Genomic DNA, 19,548 nt, shown 5'->3' on the forward strand with positions numbered 1-19,548 from the left:
TAAATGAGTGTACACTGTCTTTGACTGGCGTTTGGTCTAGGTCACAGCAAAGCCCTTTAAAGACGGTAACGTCACCGAAGGCAGTAGAATTTTTCTCATAATACGCATTTTGCGAATATCTACGGCCATAAAACTGTGTTCTAAATCAGCGACCATTTTGTTGAACATAGATCTTGATAAGTAGTGCTATCTTGTGGCAAGGTCTGGGAATGTTGTGTGCTGGATCAGCTGCCATATTGTTGGACGTAAATCATGATGATACATATTTCTTACGATTTATCGGACGTCTTTATCTCCCCTGTGGGACGAGTGAAAGGTTGCATTATCCGTACCGCATGCATATCGTAAGAGACTACTAAGAAGGTGGGGGGACCAAAGAATCTCTACTCGATCTCTCCTCTTCCAAGCCCAAAAACATGTCCATGAATCCATGTTTTTCCGTGTAGTGGAGAAATTTATATGTCGATGACCTAGTTCCAATACCGTGTATCTGAGAATACAGTTCCCTTAAGACTGGTCACGCCTCCCAGCCACATATGGATATGCATTCCAAACAAAAACAAAACAAACCCCATGGCACTACAGCCCTTGAACGGCCTTGGCCTACCAAGCGACCGCTGCAGATTACGAGGCGTCGTGTGGTCAGCACGACGAATCCTCTCGGCCGTTACTCTTGGCTTTCTAGATCGGGGCCTCTATCTCACCGTCAGATAGCTCCTCAATTCTAATCACGTAGGCTGAGTGGACCTCGAACCAGCCCTCAGGTCTAGGCAAAAGTCCCTGACCTGGCCGGGAATCGAACCCGAGTCCTCCGGGTAAGAGGCAGGCACGCTACCCCTACACCATGGGACCGGCTATGAGGATATGCATTCCATAAGAACAATTGTCGTTGTGTTCATTTTCCTATGCTTATGTGTAAAAGAAAATGAACCTTAAATACATTATTCTGTAGGAGTGCCTAAATACGTCATACAGAAAACATTCCTACAGTGCGGTGCGGTAAGGTTCATTTTCCATTACACATCAGCAGAGGAAAATGAACATAACGAAAACTGTAGTGATTGACTGCATATCCATACGTGGCTGGTAGGAGTGACCAGTCTTAATAATGTCAGATACCTGGTATTAGAACTAAGCCGTCGATATATATTTTTTTCGAGAAATGACCTAAGATTTGTTATATTTAATATCATCAAAATACATCCAATAGACTTTCAATGCCAGATAAAGATATATTTAAATAAATATTTAATAATAATAATAATAATAATAATAATAATAATAATAATAATAATAATAATAATAATAATAATAATAATAATAATAATTGATTGTTTGGACTGAAAAGTCGCAAAAATTAAATTGGACAATGCCTCAAAGCAAAACTGAGAATGTGAACAGATGCAAATGGTATGTTACATCCGAGAGTAAAAGAGTGAGTGAGTGAGTGAGTGAGTGAGTGAGTGAGTAAGAACAAGCTTATATGTGGTATATTATGAGAGAGTATTTGAACTCAGTGCGTGTGTGTATATACATGATTACAACCTGGTTGCTAATGCGAATGTTGTGGAACAGCTGTGTGGGTATGATAAAAATTGTGGTGTGCGTGTGAACGGTGTGGTAGCTTAACTCTGTGAGCGGTGTGAGCCATGTGTGTAATAATATAATTATGTGATCTGTGGTATGCCTGAGGGTTGAGCATATATAGAGAGTGAAATGAATGTTCTGGTGGAAACGTTACGGGTCATGAATGTGATGTAAATTGAATGGCATGAACAGAATGATAACAGAGAATTGTTTGTTATATGTTAGGTAGCATGCCGATGAGAAATTTATTGAGTGTTTATAAATTTGTATTAAAATGTTACACTAGATTTGTTTTCAGTAGTATTTTCACTAATATGTGCTTTATTTAGATGTGAATTTTCTAGTTTTGTAATATTTTATAGAAATATCTTTTGTCAGTAGTTTTCCTAGTATTTACGGAGTTAAATTTAGAAAATAAACAATAAAAATGGCAATTAAACTGCGTATTCAATCCTAATATGTTATTTGAGCTTCAAAACTTGAAAGGATATTTATGGGCAATGTTTACGTTCATGCCACTTAGATCATCCAAAGTCCAAGAGAAAAAAGGAGAAACAGAGAAAGAATTTCTTAATATATATTTTTATGTACACTTATAACGGATAAAATTATTTTTAAATTTATCTGTCGTCGCACAACACAGAGAAATATTACGGCAACGATGGGATAGGAAAGGGCTAGGAGCGCGAAGAAGGCGTCAGTAGTCTTAATTAAGGTATATCCTCAGCATGTGCATGGTGTGAAAATGGAAAACCATGGAAAAAATATTTAGGGCTACCGAGATTAGGGTTCGAACCCACTATCTCCCGAATGTAAGCTGACAGCTCCGTAGCCAAAACCGCGCAACCACTCGCTCGGTAAATGATGATTTATTTATTTATTTATTTATTTATTTATTTATTTATTTATTTATTTATTTATTTATTTATTTATTTATTTATTTATTATATTTTTGTAAATTTGTAAGTGTAAATGAAGACGCAGCATAAGTTGAATAAGTAAATAACTTACGTAGTTAAATAAGAAGTCAGTAACGGTAGTGAAGTACTTCTGCTGAAAGTACAGTTATATCTGGAATACTTGTTTGTGAAAGTGTATTTAAATGATGATGTTCGCAGAAACACTCAGTATTCAAACATTTCTACCAGCGTATTTTAATAAAGAAATAGAACGAAGCTATTTTTGCGATTTGATGAAACTGGTTGATGAACTATATATCAACTCTAAATAATAGTTTAGAGTTAATCTAACAACATCTGAAGTCTTAAAAGACAATTTTTACTAAAAACAATTAAAAGAATTGTGAAGTTAAACCGAATTGTATTTATTTAAACGTTTAATTTCTGCTTAAATATATTTCACACCAACCAGAACCATTAATTGTAAAATAATATTAAAATTCAGTTGTTTAACCTAATAGTAGCTAGAGTTATATCCGACCTAGGTGCAGTTACGAACTTGATAACTCCGTAAATACATTGGAACTACTCTATTGATTATTGTAATTATGTGCATTTTCTCCTTTTGAAGTGTATAATATTACTGTAATTCGACAAGCAACTTGAGACATGTCATATGCTACAGACCCTTACCTTCAACAGTACCCGATATCACACCACCAATAAGGTCGGTATATTAATTTGGTTCACCTTCCAATGTACCCCTGTAAAACAAATATGATTCTATAATGAAACACTGATTTTCACGGGCACATTTCAGAAAAAGATATTTGATATTCGTTCTTTAATCTTTAATCAGCTACTCCAGAAATTCCTTCGCTCTCTGTAACATCTTTTTCAGAGTGATTTCAGATATTTTATGAATAGCTGGGCTTCTGTACGATTTACTAGATATGCCCATTTTGAATATTTAAAGGTTTCAAAATTACTCCAGTAAATCCTTTCGTTAGCTGTGTGATAGGAGAAATAATGTCAGTACTTAAGCCTGTTCTTAAAAAATTTGACTGCGTTGGCTGGAGTCTACTGTGGTCTTGGGATCGTTATATAGATATTCTCCCTCTGATACCACACGGTAGCGAACTGGTTCTTATGTAACTGTGCTCGGATATGGCTTTTCAAAATTCTTACGTACTGGCCAAGTAGAACACTGCTTTAGGTTCTCCAAATCTAACATAACGTAGTGAAATGTAGCCTCTGACTGTCTAAATATGCTTTCTCAATATGCTTTCTATTATTTGAACCTGCACGATATTCAATCATGGTCTTGTTCTTACTCATAAAAGTTTATTTCAGGTTTTGAACAACGAATATTATCAACGATGGCGGCTGTGTGGTGAAGCATAACAATGGAAAGACTGTCCTATTCAATAGCTTCACTACATCCGTCAGTTCGAGTAGCAATCACGTGATGAAATAGACTATGGATCGCGGAGGAAGAACTCCCCCGCGCAGCCGACCCCCCGACTGCAACGCCACACTGACACTTCGCTGCATCACTTGGACATAGACGTATATTTTATTTTATTAATTGTTGAGTGACCTTATAAACTATGGAGTCCATGAAAAGTGGTCCGACAACTGCCTCCACTTCTCCAGCCTCTCCACCCCCGCCGCCCACGTACGTGCAAAATATTGACCTTATCATAGGAGATTATATGGAGCGTTTGGGAATGCGGCTCAATATACTAGAGACAGAACTGAAATATGCATGGAGAGCGCTCGATCTGTTGTCACAAGAGTACATCAAGATGTGGGAACGCCTAGAAAAACTCGAGATATTGCTCTATGAACAGCAGAGCGTCATAGCTCAACTACTGGAGTTCTACACGGTGATGGGAACGTCAGAGGTTGCGCAAGATGAGTGCACTCCTGCAATATCTTCCTCAGAACCCGTGACGTCAACGGCAGAGGACGACGAACTAGCCCGGAATATCAAGAGTTTGATTCAGAATACAACCAACAATATGGTTGTGGATTCTGTCCCGGGATCCGGACTTACAAGTTCGTCCTCCTCTGCAGCTGCCATCATATCTGAGCTGCAGTTAGAGATGGGTATGGATGAGATCATGCACATACCTGATGAAGCGTTCTACCGCAGCCTAAACAATGCCTACCGCGATGATCTTGTAGGGGTTGACAGTACGACTGTTCCTCCTGTGACGACGTCTCAGCTTGGTATGATCTGGGAAGAGGCTGAGGAGGGAGAAGAAGCCGCTACTACACCCAAGGAAGAACCAAGAGATAAAGAACCAACTTCTGCAGTTAATGAAGAGACTCAGGAAGTCTTCAGTGCATTAGACTACAAGGACTACCGAGGAAACTCCCCGTGTATCAGTGAACAAGATTTAGCTCAACTGACAAGATTGAGTGTCATTGATCAAGTCGCACTGGAAAAACTTCAAGAGCTAGATCGTCTCACTAATAAGTTACAGAAAGATTCGCAGAACTTGAAGGAATTACAAGATCGCCTCTTAGAGTCTCCCCAGCACCAGTACAAAAAGGACCCTCATGAATTAGAATCGTCTAGACCTCTGGCGGAAAATACTAGTGTTATTGATGAACAATTAAGGCAAATTTATGTAGAATCTGACTTAGATAACTGGAATTTTAGCTCACCCCACGGACTATCAGATTTGATTATGCTTGGAACTACAACGACATTACCTAGTGGCCTCAGTACTTCAAAATCACGGCCTAGCTCCCGTCTGTCGTCCGACAGTGGGGGTGCAACTGACTCAGAAGTTTCAACTACCCTTTCAGGCTTTAGGACAACCGTATCACCGAGCCCACCGTCACCAAGACACCGGATACTCGATTCTTCGAGCACACAAGGTAGACTGAGTTACGGATCATCTAACCTCCTACAGCCCGATGTCCCATCCACTACAGGAATAGCCACGTCACCGAAGGCAGCTCCAGACAGATACTCCCTGAGTGCCTACTCGTCGGAGTATTCAGACAACCGTGGTCTACGACAAGATACAGTTGGTGCTCAAACATACTCGTCTATTTCTTCCACGTCTCCATCTAGTTATGTGATGTCGAGTGAAAAGTTAGTCTCACCGACATCGTCTGTCTCCAGCATACGAACAAGGAAAGATGGATACATCGGTTCTTCCAGATTAGAACTAGATCTTTCGGAAAGCCGCACGACGCCTTCCCCTTCACCCACAAGTCCTCCTCCACCAGCTCCACGCGACAGTAGCGACACGTTTTTCATGACGGCTTCTGAAGCAGCCAAACTGGCGAGTTCAGTTCGTGGAGTAAGTCCTACGTCATTCTTAGGTGCTACAAATTCTACGTCAATTAATTCTTTACCTTCTGAACAACTACAGCAACAGCAAGGAAAGTTAAGTCCTCGCACTCCGCATTCGCCAAAATCGCCACGTACGTCACCCAAAAATATTGTAAAATCTACTTCTTCAAATATTCTAACAGCCAAATCAGATTCCGGGTTATCTTCTATGAGTGGTTGGTCCAGTGTGGAGAAGTCTCCAGGATCTCCAAAAAGTGGTGTCAGTAGCAGTACTAGTAAAACGCCAACCTCTTCTTCGTACGCTTCTGATTCACTCCTAATGACGAATAGAGGTCACATGCAACAACAGCACCACCAACAACAGCAACAACAACAAACACCCCAACAACCTCCCTCTTCTCCTATGGTACACATGACCACCACTTCATCTGTTTTCTCTCAAAACGGAAGAATATACAACGAATCCGAACAAGAATCTCTGTCCTCAACAATGTCCACCACGGTTCCTGGATCACACCATTTATCAGCCTTTACGACAGTAAAATCCCCAACAAGCCTCGATAGTAGTACGCCGTCCATCACTGGCGATTCTGGAAATCTCGTGCCATCTCCAGCTCCGAGTTCCGATGTCAGTGTTAGTCCGAAGACTCGGCCTAACACTTCAACAACTACTGTAATGTACGGCGACTACCTCTACCGCAGTGAACAACCAGCCATATACTCAGTGGCCGGTAGTAACAGGCAGCAATCCTTCACTTCCGTGTATACTAGTGGAACCGCGACGTACGTTCCTCCAAAGAGCTCCACCATGGGATATCCGGATCTTGTGGAGCCTTGCAATAATAACGACCCGCACACTCGTGCAGTAAGAAGTCATTCGAACAATATTTATCCTAGTTCTCCACAGCAATCACAGCAACAGTTAATGCACCAGCAGCAGTTGCTACAACAACAGCAGTTGCAATATCAGCAGCAGCAGCAGTTAAAATACCAACAGCAACAGCATCATCAACAACAGCATACTAGTAAGAAATCTTCACAAAGATCGCATTCGTCAAGCTCAGTTCCTTCTGGAGGAAATGTTTCAAATATGGAGGGTTATAAGACTGCTATGTATCGCACTATGTTCCCTACTGGTAATATTACAGACGCACTGTCCTATTATCCCACTAGCGCCAGATATGAATCTACCCCTCCGGCGGCTGCAAATTATAATCAAGGTCCTCCATGGATGAATCAACCTCCAAGTCATATGGAGCAAACTGGTCATCCAATGAAACGGGATCATACTTCCGGGTCAATTCGGTCAATGGAATCAATGCAGTCAATGCCGTCAATGCCACCATCAACAGAGTACGGATATATGCAAGGGGCTTATATAGACCCGAGGAGGCACCCACAGCAACCTCAATATGCGCACGGTGGGATGATGGAGAGCGATCAGCGCGAAGAGTACCCCAGGGAATACGCGTGGAACCAACGAACCGACATGCCTTACCTAGAGCTTGATCTACGGAACAGAAATATCCCTGATCACCATCAGCATTACCTCCACTCACAGGATGGTCAATATCTCGATCCTAGCAGCGTCATAGTGTCACAGTCTGGCTACATATCGATCGCTGCTGACATTAAGGACCCGAATTTCATAGTAGATGATAAACCTAGCAAAAAAGGTAAACTTAAATCTGCGATGAGCTCGGTAAGTAGCTGGTTACCCGACCTGCATTTAAGCAAGAGACACAGATCTCATTCACTCCCAGCAGGGGTGAGACGCGAAGATTTAGCCATGTCAAAGGAACAAACAAAAGGCTACACTATGAGTAGAAAAGCGCAGCAAGCCACCTTGCCTCGAAAGAAGAAGAAGAATGCCATAGTTTCGACAATGTCTGGTATCCTACAGAAAGCTAAACGGCGAGGACATCACCACCACCAATCGCAATCTCTTTCCGATCCAGAACAGTCAGAGACCGAGTGGAGTGGACGCCAGAGCACAGTTTCAGAGGACAGTGAGGGAGACAGTGTCTTCTCTGACGCTGCTCCAGAGGGCGCGATGTTCGCTAAAGTTGGACATGAGCGTATAGTGAGACAGATGAGCCTTCAGCAGACACCGCCTCCACCACCCCCACCACCACCAAAGCCAGAACCGGAGCCTGTAGAGCAAATACCTGACTTACCATTTGACTCGGATACTTCTGGCCGGGTTTCAGATTTAGATACAACTTCATTGTTCCCCACCGTCGGGGACGTTAAGAAAAGCACCGTAGGTCCCGGTGAAGATCAACCAGAGGAGGGAGAAAAAATGAAATTACCCCCTGTAGCACTTGGTGGTGCTTCAAGGGAATTCGCAGTATCAAGAGCATTGGGAAAATATCGCCAAAGACAATCTTCAACCGTATCTGATGATCAGACGGGTCAAGAAGACGTTAGCGATAGGCAACTAGATCAACTTCCAATACTCAAACAAAGCGACGAAGAAGAGGAGGAAGAGGAAAGAAGAGAAATGCAAAGGAAAGACATAAAGGAAATTAGAGAGGAAGAAAAGGTTCCTGAGCCACCACCTCCTCCTCCAAGAGAACCGGTAGAGACTTCAGCTCCACCACCCATACCATCTACGCGCTCAGAAGAACATACCATAATTCAAGGAAGTCCATCAGTCAGCAGTATGCGAGGGTACACCGCCGGTCGTCATCATGTACCTCGCCATCAACACAGCTTGGAAATACCCTCCATGCGAAGTGAAACAGATGATGACGCACGCAGCACACATTCGTATCGCAGTACATCCCGTGTGTCTTCTCGGCGTCAAAGTACGGAAGATAGTATTGATAGTGAAGATGAATGGTACTGCTATGAGTTGAGAAAGCTAGAAGAAATGGAGCGACAGTCTTTTCTTGTTCCTTCACCTGAACCCCCCAACGAACCCTTCGAACCAGACGAAGACGTGAAGGAACAGATGTCTTTTGTATTGCAGGAGCTACGATTAAAAGCTCGACGAATAGATGATGATGGAAGTCAGCGACGACACGGAAGACCTATGCAGTGGGAAGAACAGGTCCCCGCAGAATCTCCACCGGAGCAGCCACCAGAAGTGCCTCAAAGATATGAAGAACCTCGGAGGCCAGCCCCTCTACCAGATAAAGTACTCTCTCGAAAAGATTTAGATGAAGAAGCATCATCTGGAGAAACCAGTGGACCAGACAGTCCACACCACAGCATGGACGAGATGGACGAAAACGATGAAGAACTGGCAGAACTAGAAGCTGAACTCGCACGTTCTATCCAAAGTTCCAGTGCTTCTACTCTGCGCCAGGCTGACTGTAGACAGCTTCAAGGCTCAGATTCTCTGAGTCGGGAGGAGTCGGTCAGTATTCCAGTGAGTGAGGGCTGGGACAGCGAGGAGACAGCGACTGTACGAGATGGTTCGGTGAGCGTTCCTCCCAGCGAGGAAGGCGCTGAAAGCACGGCTTCTGCCGGGCTGCCAAAGATTCGCCTCGATGTGGAGGAGTTAGCGGCAGCCAAGGACGGCGGCGGACCCCTGGGCAGTAAGTGGAAACTGCTGAAAGCGCTCAAGGAGCGCAAGGCGGAGGAGAAGATCCAGGAGGCGAGTGCCTCAGCTGTTACCACTTCCACGACGACCACGACAACCACATCCACTGTAAGTAAGCATGGGCCCACCAAGCAAGGGTTCTCTCGTTGCTCAGTATGTTTCCTTCCCTGGCCCCGAAGATGTCCTATCTATCCTAAATAATACCCTCCATGTCTTCCAAGAGCCGAGAGTTGCTTTTTTATTATTTCAATATAACAATTAATTTAATTTAGTTTAATTTAATTTATAATTTAGTTTAATTTAATTTAAGACGTTGACTAATATATCTGCCCTATTCCGTTACAGACCTGCACAAATTTCGTCCCAATCCAGTCATGAACTTTGATTTCAAGATTCTTATGTAATTGTAATATGTTGTGTGAACATCAATAAAGGCTTATTGCCCTATGTTACAGTAAGTATTTATAACTGAATGTAAAAGCACAAGCAGAAAAAACTAATAAAGATCTACTTCACCAAATATCCTCCAACGTCTTTAGAAACTAACTTCCAGCAAACATAACCAGCACACTGTCACGTAGTGCCATTTTAAGTTATTTCTTTACACATCTGGGTCAATGCTATGCCTCGTTTATAAATGCCGGTGCCGTACTCTTGCCGTATTTATACCATGCCATGGTATGTATAGTTGTGAGGTCTCAGTTTTCCGAGTTGACAATGCACTTTAGAATAGGATGTTGTATTCCGTAGAATATATAGTGTTCATTATTTAATGGTGGATAATAATGGTCTGACTGTCCGAAATATTGGTATAATAACTGTAGGTAATATTTGTTGTGACACCTGGCATATCTTCCATCATGACAATGTTGTTTGAATTCCTATGTCGTGCATTGGAGAGAATTATCGTATAATAAAGGCCTCTACATATCATTCATTGAACGCCACACGTTATAATAATCAGATATATTTATATTATAGGTAATTATAATATTAGGACCCGGAACATAGGAAGTGTGTGAAAATTTGTGTAAGTAAATGCTTTGTAGTTACGCGCCAGTTTCGGGTCGAAATGTTGGCTCAGAGAAAGAAAATATTACTTTACCTCTCTTCACAGTCGGTGCGTCTCCCATTTTTAACGAGAAGGAAGTTTCATATTTGTTGGTAACAAATTGCATGTTACAGAACAAAAGTAAGGTTCATTGAAAATGTAACAGGATTTCGCAAAAGGGAAAAAAGAGATGTCACAAATTCAAAGATTTATGGAACGTAACGCGTAAGCTTTATTCAAATATTATCATCATCACCATCACCATCATCATCATCAACAACAACAACAACATCAACAACAAGAACAACAACAACATCAACAACAACAACAGCCACATATTAGGCCAAGTGGTATGTTAACTGTCTCAATCCGTCTCTTAGCTGGGCGTCCAATAGAGTGACTTCCTTTGAGATGGTGTTGTAAGGTCTGTTTTGGGATTATTTCCCTTCCCATCATGTTCACATGGTCCTTCGATTTCTTTCGCTATTTTCCTACGAATTTGAATGTGGGTTCTACCTTCAGTTCTTTCATCACCTCCTCTTGTGGTTCCATCACGTGTAACTTGCTGTACGTCCCATGAATATCATCTCAGCAGCTGTAATTCGGGATTCATCTCTTTCACTTCCGTACAAGAGAACTGGTCTAGCCAATGTTCTGTGTGTGATTCTCAGGGCTATAGACGGTTTCACGACTGAACTGATAGTCTGTCTGTAAGGTCATCAGCTGGTTGGATTCACAAATAACACCACCAAAGTTTATGCTGTTATAATTAAACCGCAACAACCGATGGCAGCGCCAAAATGAGGCGTACTAGGCAAAATTAGGAGTGAGGTAGTTTGCCATTGCTTTCCTCACTGGGCCATAAAGTGCTACTGGAGCACAACTGGCCCTAAGAAGAACACCTTTCATAACAATCAGACGCACTGATCGTGCTTTGAATGTCACTATTCAGCACAAACTATACCCCAACAGGTTCCGCATTGTCGCAGCCATGGATGAGACTGGGACTTCGGTGGAAGCTACATTTTGATCTGGCCTGTGTCAGGAGACAAATACAAAAGTACTGCACCCATTAAGAAGTGGCAGTAGGCGAGAATTGATATTACCAATGGTTTTATTAAAATTTGTAATTCTGTTGTCGCTATCGTTAATTGCTGTTGAATGGTAGAGTAGCCGAAGTAATTGAAGGAGTTAATGCGTTCTACTGGCGAATTATTCAGTATAATTTTTACAGAAAACTGATTCTTTACCTTCGAAAGAGAATATTTTTGTTGAATCAGTTGATATTTACAGGCCATTCCATTAAGATGGTATACAAAGCGTAGCAAATCATCCGCTGAACAGGCAAATAGTACCTGATCATCAGCATACAGCAACGTATCCAATTGCAGGCGGTTATTTATTGTGATTAAATTCGCAAAGCTGTTGAGTTGTAAGTCTCAGGCTGGTTTGATGCAACTTTCGATGTCAGCCTGTCCTACGCTAACCTCCTCATCTCCAGGCATTTATAGCATCTTATAAGAAAAGCCCTCCCTCCCTTGGAGGAGTGGAATGTAAACATTTCCACTACTTGTTACCTCCGCACTAAGTGCGATGCGTTGATTAGCTCTATACTTGACCATCTTAGCGCACGAAAATTAACCTGGTGTTCATTTCTGTTGTACGCTAAGTGAACCTCAAGGTCATGTGCCTCTCCAGAAGAAATCTCATTTCTAAATTTTTGACTCTCTGACGAGAATCGAACCCTTTTTCTTCTAGATGATCTGACTCTTCAGAAGTGGAAATCTCGTTTTTAAATTTGTCGACTTTCTGACGGGGATCAAAACCTAATTCTTCCAGGTGAGCTTAGTACACCTTTACCGCCTCAGCTATGCAATTACCAAAGCTCCTGATAGGGCTGTAACTTGTTCGTTAACAATTAACCCACCCCTACCTATCATATCACCATACACGCGCCCCCCAAGACCAACTGAACAAGTCCTGGGTGTCTTAACATGTGTCCTATCAATTTATTTTATAATATCTGAAACCATCTCTTTTCGGTTACGACTCAGTTAATTTATAATCGTTATGTACTTCAGTCTGCCGAAACTAATTTTGAGTAATAAATTTATAAATTTATAAACTACCTTAAAAGAAAACATATGGTAAATACTTGAAAAAAGAAACAACTCAATTAATTCGTTCTTGAAAGAACATTATCAGATTCTATCAAAACACACTTAAACATTTATAAATGTATAAACATTTATGCTTATTAGTCTTTAAATAATTAGAAACTAGAAATCTGGAAGTTATCTTAATGAATTCGTCTTTTCTCTCCACTCAAGCATAGAATGCGATGTATTGAAACACCGCTGCTCTGTCATTGCACTAGTCCAGCTGGCTAGCCAGTCCGTTGACCTTTCGCTTCGTTTCTTTTTCAAGTTAATACTATTACCATATGTTTTCTTTTTCGGGTATTTTATACATTTTTTACTAAAAATTAGTTTTGGTAGACTGAAGAACCTAACAGTTATAAACTATCAATTTATCTCTACATTTCCTAACAATTTCATCAGACATTTATTTCAAAGTCTTATATTTTGATTATTTCTGCACTAATTATTGTCGATTTCACATTCTAAACAGTGCCAGATTCCACACAAACGCTTTCATAAAAATACAGCAGAACTTTGTTAGAACAACATCCAAGGGGCATGATAAATGTTGTCATATAAACTAGTGTCGTTTTAACCGATATTTATGCCATCAGTCGAATTAAATGGATTATTATAGAGAAAAACCTTAATTTTGTTTATTTTAGATTTTGCATGTTTATTTTAAAGCTTGACGGTAAGTTGCTTAAAGAAAACAATGTTCGTCGCATTTAATATTTTATTAGACTTAATTTAATATAATTCACCTCTCATGTAAGCCTCCGTGGCTCAGGCGGCAGCGCGCCGGCCTCTCACCACTGGGTTGGGCATTCATAGAGGATTTTGTTAAAATGCATAATGTATTTTTATGGAGAAGCAAAACTTCATAAATGCCGCTACATTTTTGCCCCAGAGTGTTCAAAGTCTAAATACAACCGATATCGCATCAGTCTGTGAAGAGAGTTCGGTGTAGCTGAATAAGTTTGTCCATGAGCAGCTAGAGAAAAAGTCAATTTAATATTATAAATGGCTCATTACTTGTTTATGTAGTAACATATAATTATTGTCCATGAAAAAGCTTTAAGTGTCGTACAGTATTAGAAAGTTCTTGAGGCAGCCTAGAGTAGTATACGTGTTGGGCAAACATCGAATTGTCAGCTTTAAGATACAGATCTATTACTTACTTCCAGTAGTAAACAATACTTCCAGATATTTAGCGTTCGGTCTGGTCTGAACCTACATTATGACTGGCTGATCACAAAACAAATGCTTCCACACTTCTCAATTTGAAAAATTCCTTCAGCCACTTTTGGCTAACCTATTACTATGTACTGGTCGAATAAAATGGACCATTTTGTATTGTGTAGATCTTTGATGATGGATATACCTCTTCTCTTAGAGAAATTATTTAAAGACAAGGTACCTGGATATTCTTGCCATTTTAACACTGCTTTGTTAATCTCAACGAAAACAAGTTAGGTCTGACAGGAAAAGGATTCTAGTCCACGCGACAAAACGCTGGAATACTTTGGTGACTTAGCTAAAAAATGAAAAGAAAAAAAAAGAAAGTGGAAACAAAAAGTGACCTCAATATTGAAGACTGATGTAATGATTGCTAAGCAGACTTCATCTGCTCGAGACCCAGAGCATGTAAGATGAATACCATCTGTATTTGAAAGTTATTAATAAGAAAACGTTCTCTGTAGCAGCAAATATGTTATACGCGGTCTCAAGTGAAGAAAAATGACTGTTCATATTTTACCAGAACTTAATAATATCTGTGCAATAGTAAGAGGAACCGTGAATGACAATACTTATTCTCATCACAAATCATATGGTAAACAGGTATAGGGAGAAGTTTACTACAAAAGGCTATATAGAAATTTCGTCGAATAAGTTGGATAGCTAATATTGATATGCACTTTGTCATTACTTTAGTATAATCCTAACAGTTTGTAAACTACTTGCAAATTACTTTTTGAAAATGAAATATTCTCAACTAACAGAATATTTTAGAAAAAAAAAATTGTTTATTTGAGACACGATCTTAGAAAACATTACTTTAATTTTCATAGATTTAAATAATTTTTATTTCCCTGAAATGTAGTTTCTTGGTTATGCATTATACATAACATATAAACTATTCTTTAAATTTCGTAAATTTGTTGTCAACTCCTTGGTTCTTGCTGTTTTACCAGCTACTGTTATTTTGTTAGTTTTTAGTACATTTCTCTTTTTTCTTTCTGTTAAATGTTATTGCTTTCTATTTTTATGAATTCTTGCTTTCTCTTACTGGTTTAACTGTTATTGTTTTCTTCTTTTTTGTTTCCTAGATGTCCCTTGTTGTAATGTGTGACGCCGTGTGTAAGCAAATGCTGACATACTGCTCTTCTTTCTTTCTTTGCTTGGCTTCTCCTACTGCTGTTTTAACTATTACACCTTTATGTTTATTTTTGTTTGCTTTCCCTGTTTACTTGTGATTTTAAGATTTACTATAAATCAGAACTGTGCGCACAACGCTTAAAACATGCTTATCAACACCAGTTAAAATCATTTGCTTCCGCTGTCAATCACAAGCCAACTGCTTTGCACACAGATATGCTAAATAAACGTATAAAAGATTTTCTGTCTGGGTCTCGGGATGAAGATAATGATGTGTCTGTTAAGCAAGAAACACTTAACCTATTGTCCATTTGAAACATATCCTTGTATCGTACTGAAATATTTAGAACTTCTTTTTATGTGGAGGAATGTTAACTGTCGTAATTACTATGTCACTAAGTGTGGAGTACAATCATGATGTTAACTATTTGATGTATGTCTATTCAAATGCTCAAACTTGTATTGTAATAATGTACGTGTTTATATCTATGTGTCACAAGACGAGACAAGACATTGCAATACTGGGATATACCCAAATATTTCTAAGGTTGTGTTGTTATGAGGTATTAAAATGATTGTGATTATTATATAAAACTGAGCTGTGTGACGAAACTATCTTTCTACAACCTATCTCTGGAAATATAGCATTCCATTTAATATGTCAATTATACACTTAATTACGGAATGTAAATGAAATGGGAATGACCACTAACCTCTCTTGAAATAGCATACAAGTCAAAATGAAGGACTTCCTTTAAGAAAACAGGGTCTAAAAATCTTGTAATTTGTTTTTATAGTGCAATTTAAATAATAAAGTTGGTAAATCTTTACCGGAAACTCTACTTAAAGAGTTACATGGACCAATTTTGATGAACTCTACTCCCTTAATTATGGCTTGGAAATGAATAAACAAGAACTATTGAGGGACCCAAATAATAGAAAGCTCAGTGAGAGATACCAAACCAGAGATAATGTAGAAAGGTTAACGACAAAGGTGCGTCGTCACACGGCAGAGAGAGGATATTTATTGATGGTCACTGTTTTGTTTCCCTCCAGAATGGCGCTGGTGTTGGTGGCGACAGCAGCGGCCGAGCCAATGGGTAAGTACAAATACACGGTTTCGTACAAAGTTTCCCCTAACCTTTTAAAGAGATGACATCTCACTCCACAGGCCTGCATGTACAAGAACTTAGCGTTACAAAAATCGCCTGTTTATCACAGGATGTTTCAAGCAATCTTTAACTCATATAGTCAATATTTATATGTCACTGTATAATGAAGGCCACAAATAAATGGCACGATGATAAATTTAGCGCAATGATCAAACCTCTCCTCGCGGGGTCCATTACGCGCTATCAGTACAATTTGTAGCATCGCAACGAACGAACACATTGGCCGACTAACAACATTCTGATCCCATTTTGTTCGCAAATAGACAGGCCGACAAATGTAAGTAATATTACAGTGAATACAAATACAATTTGTGAACAAATGACTGTGAAAGTTGAAAATTTGCAACACTTCTTTTCTCTTAGTTTATATCATCAATCATTGACCTGCATTTTGGACTGTCGCCTAGGTGGGAGATTCCTTAACAATTGCTTACCTAGCCTTTTCTTAAATGATTTCAAAGAACTGGGAAATGTATAGAACATTTTCATTGATAAATTATTCCACTCCCTAATAAGTGAATATTTGCCCCAACTTGTCTTTTATGAATGCCAACTTTATCTTCATATTCGGGTCTTTCTATCTTTAAAATCTCCGCTCACTGATGTCATCCCACGTCATCTCACTACTGACAGCTCAGAACAAATCACTTAGTCGAGCCCAAAGTCTGTAACATTTTTGTAACACTACTCTTTCTTCCAGAACAAAACGTGCTGCTGCTTTCCTTTACATCATTTCCAGTTCTCGTAGCAAATAGTCCTCGTGTGAGCAACATAAGCTGGAACCATACTATAATTTGGGTCTTACCAGAGACGTACACGCTTTTCCTTTAACATCTTTGCTACAACCCCTAAATACTCTCATAACCATGCGAAGAGATCTGAAATCTTTACTCGTTAATGTAATTACCCCAGTGAAGATCTTTATGTTAAGCACCTAAGTACTCAAAGTGATCCTAATTAGCATAGTAATTAAAACTGAGACGACATTATTATTCATGGTGAAACTTGACCTTCCATCCAATTTACCATCAGACTCTTGTCTGCTGTCCATCTCGCAGCATTGTCGAGGTCTTTTTGCAGTCACTCACAATCCTGTAACTTACATACTACTCTACACAGTAAAACATCATGTGCAAAAAGCCTGATCTGTGATTCCAATTCTTTACAAATATCATTTATAAGTTATACATAAAGAAACCTTTCAGTCCAACAATACTGTCCTGCGGGACACTTTTCTGTCAGATGTGTCGCAGTAAAAAGGAAGAAAATGGGTTGTGATTTGGGTCTGCTCTAACTTCTTATCATTTGTATGGCAGACATGCAACACAGGGCATCATGGGGTTAATCCACTGAGCATTAATTTGTAGATTATGGGTATGGTAAACTGTACTAAATAAATATTTTCCCTTACTTCCGTAGACTTGTGCTGTTTTGCGGTAAGTTATTGATATTCGCTGGGGATTATTGTTTGTTACTAGATACTAATTTTAACAAAGTATTATTCGTACACTTTTTAGTGATAGATGGACACCCTAGTGCTGAATCGATCGACTTCGGTTACCTTCGAGATTCGTATTGTCAACCTTTGAAACACAAACTATGAATCGCTTATGCATCGCTGTGCGACATCTGGCGTACACTTACGTACTAGTACTGTTGTTATCGAGCTCGATAGCTGCAGTCGCTAAGTGCAGCCAGTATCCAGTAATCAGGAGATAGTGGGTTCGATCCCCACTGTCGGCAGCCCTGAAGATGGTTTTCCGTGGTTTCCCATTTTCACACCAGGCAAATGTCGGGCCTGTACCTTAATTAAGGCCAAGGCCGCTTCCTTCCAATTCCTAGGCCTTTCCTATCCCATCGTCTCCGTAAGACATATCTGTGCGACGTAAAGCAAAATAGCAAAAGTACTGTTGTTGTTTACACAGCAAAGCAAAACTATAGAATTCATGGTAGGAACAAGATTCGCATCGAGAAATGTTATATAATGTTATATGATGTTTGTGTGATACAGTTGTTGGCTTAAGATAATAAAGGTTTAGAAATTTCATATCGTTCGATCATATTATCGATTCAATTCAGATTTCATTTCTATTCAGTTGGCAGTATTATCGGAACCGGGATAGCTCCCTCCTTACTCCTCACTCCTATACAAAAATCTATCACTAAAAAGTGTGCGAGTAAATACGTATTGCATTACACAAGATCATTGTTTTGGCGCAGAGGTCATCGCCTATGCCAAGTCAAATCCTAGGGTGATGCCAAAAATGCACCCATCAAACCGCAATAAAAACACATAGCCGGACTGAGTGGTTCAGACGGTTGAGGCGCTGGCCTTCTGACCTAAATTGGCAGATTCGATCCTGATTCAGTCCGGCAGTATTTGAAGATGCTCAAATACATCAGCCTCTTGTCGGTATATATACTGGCACGTAAAAACACAATATCATAATTAAAAATAATAAGAATACGTATTTCTGTAAATTTTTACAGATTTGTGGACAACATTCAATAAATTTAACAATAGTAAATTATTGTAAGCCTGCTTCGCAGTCTCGAAAAATTGAGGCTGCCCCTTAACGGTAGGCCCCGGGTTCAAGGTCCACTAAGCCTGCGTGAAAATAATTGAGGAGCTATCTCATGGTAAAATAGCGATTCCGGCCTAGAAAGCTAAATATAACAATCGAGAGGATTCGTCCAGCTGACTACGCGACCCTCGTTATCTGCAGGCCTTCATGCTGAGTAGTGATCGCTTGGGAGGCCAAACCCCACCAAGGCTCTACCACCATAGAGTTTTGGTTTGGTTTAAACATAACTAAACATTCTTGTGCCGTAATGAAAATTTCGTGTTTCTAAACTCGATAATAATAATAATAATAATAATAATAATAATAATAATAATAATAATAATAATAATAATAAAGTCATGGTCGTAAGACTTGTGAATGTGACACAAAATCGATTGCCCTCCATCCACAAGTGATTGAAATAGGAATAGTAATGGCTCACCTTGAAATAGGAATAGTAATGGCTCAGTGAGATTCTCCACTGAAATCAGGTGCACACCGAGATAGGTGCACTAATTGCTGAGTGGTCTTCAATAATTCAAGAGTCTGTTTGTCCACCGTGATGGCTAGAACCCGAACGGCATTCTGTTGTGGTCCAAAGCACGTCAACCTCTCATTTATCTTGATGGAGAGGGACAGCAGCGCGTAGAGAAAAGCGTGTATATCACGTTCAGGCGAGTATTATCATGTAATCGAAAATGAATGTGTGTTTAAAAATGCAGCGTTTGGACTTTTGACAGAAAGAGACTTCCGATATAGAATTCCTGAGGACCGCAAACTATTGCAAGAAAGGAAATAGGAATATTTCAAAAGGGTTACTATAGAACAAAGTGACCTTAAATGAGAAGCGTATTCCAAAAGGTATCATCCAAAACCGGTCTCGCGATGT

At 39.8% G+C, this 19,548-nt stretch overlaps 1 protein-coding gene across 1 annotated transcript in view; it reads left to right on the forward strand.

Moving 5' to 3' along the window:
* The first annotated feature begins 4,096 nt into the window (after window positions 1-4,096).
* Window positions 4,097-19,548, forward strand: part of unc-13 — a 312,040-nt gene continuing 296,588 nt past the window's right edge. Inside the window, exons 1-4 of the mRNA XM_067138400.2 lie at window positions 4,097-6,698; window positions 6,737-6,759; window positions 6,821-9,460; window positions 15,980-16,023. Of these exons, the coding sequence (XP_066994501.2) occupies window positions 4,097-6,698; window positions 6,737-6,759; window positions 6,821-9,460; window positions 15,980-16,023 (5,309 nt within the window). The remainder of the gene's footprint in view (window positions 6,699-6,736; window positions 6,760-6,820; window positions 9,461-15,979; window positions 16,024-19,548) is intronic.

Source organism: Anabrus simplex, chromosome 1 (assembly GCF_040414725.1).
Source record: "Anabrus simplex isolate iqAnaSimp1 chromosome 1, ASM4041472v1, whole genome shotgun sequence".
In the NCBI taxonomy this organism is placed as follows: domain Eukaryota; kingdom Metazoa; phylum Arthropoda; class Insecta; order Orthoptera; family Tettigoniidae; genus Anabrus; species Anabrus simplex.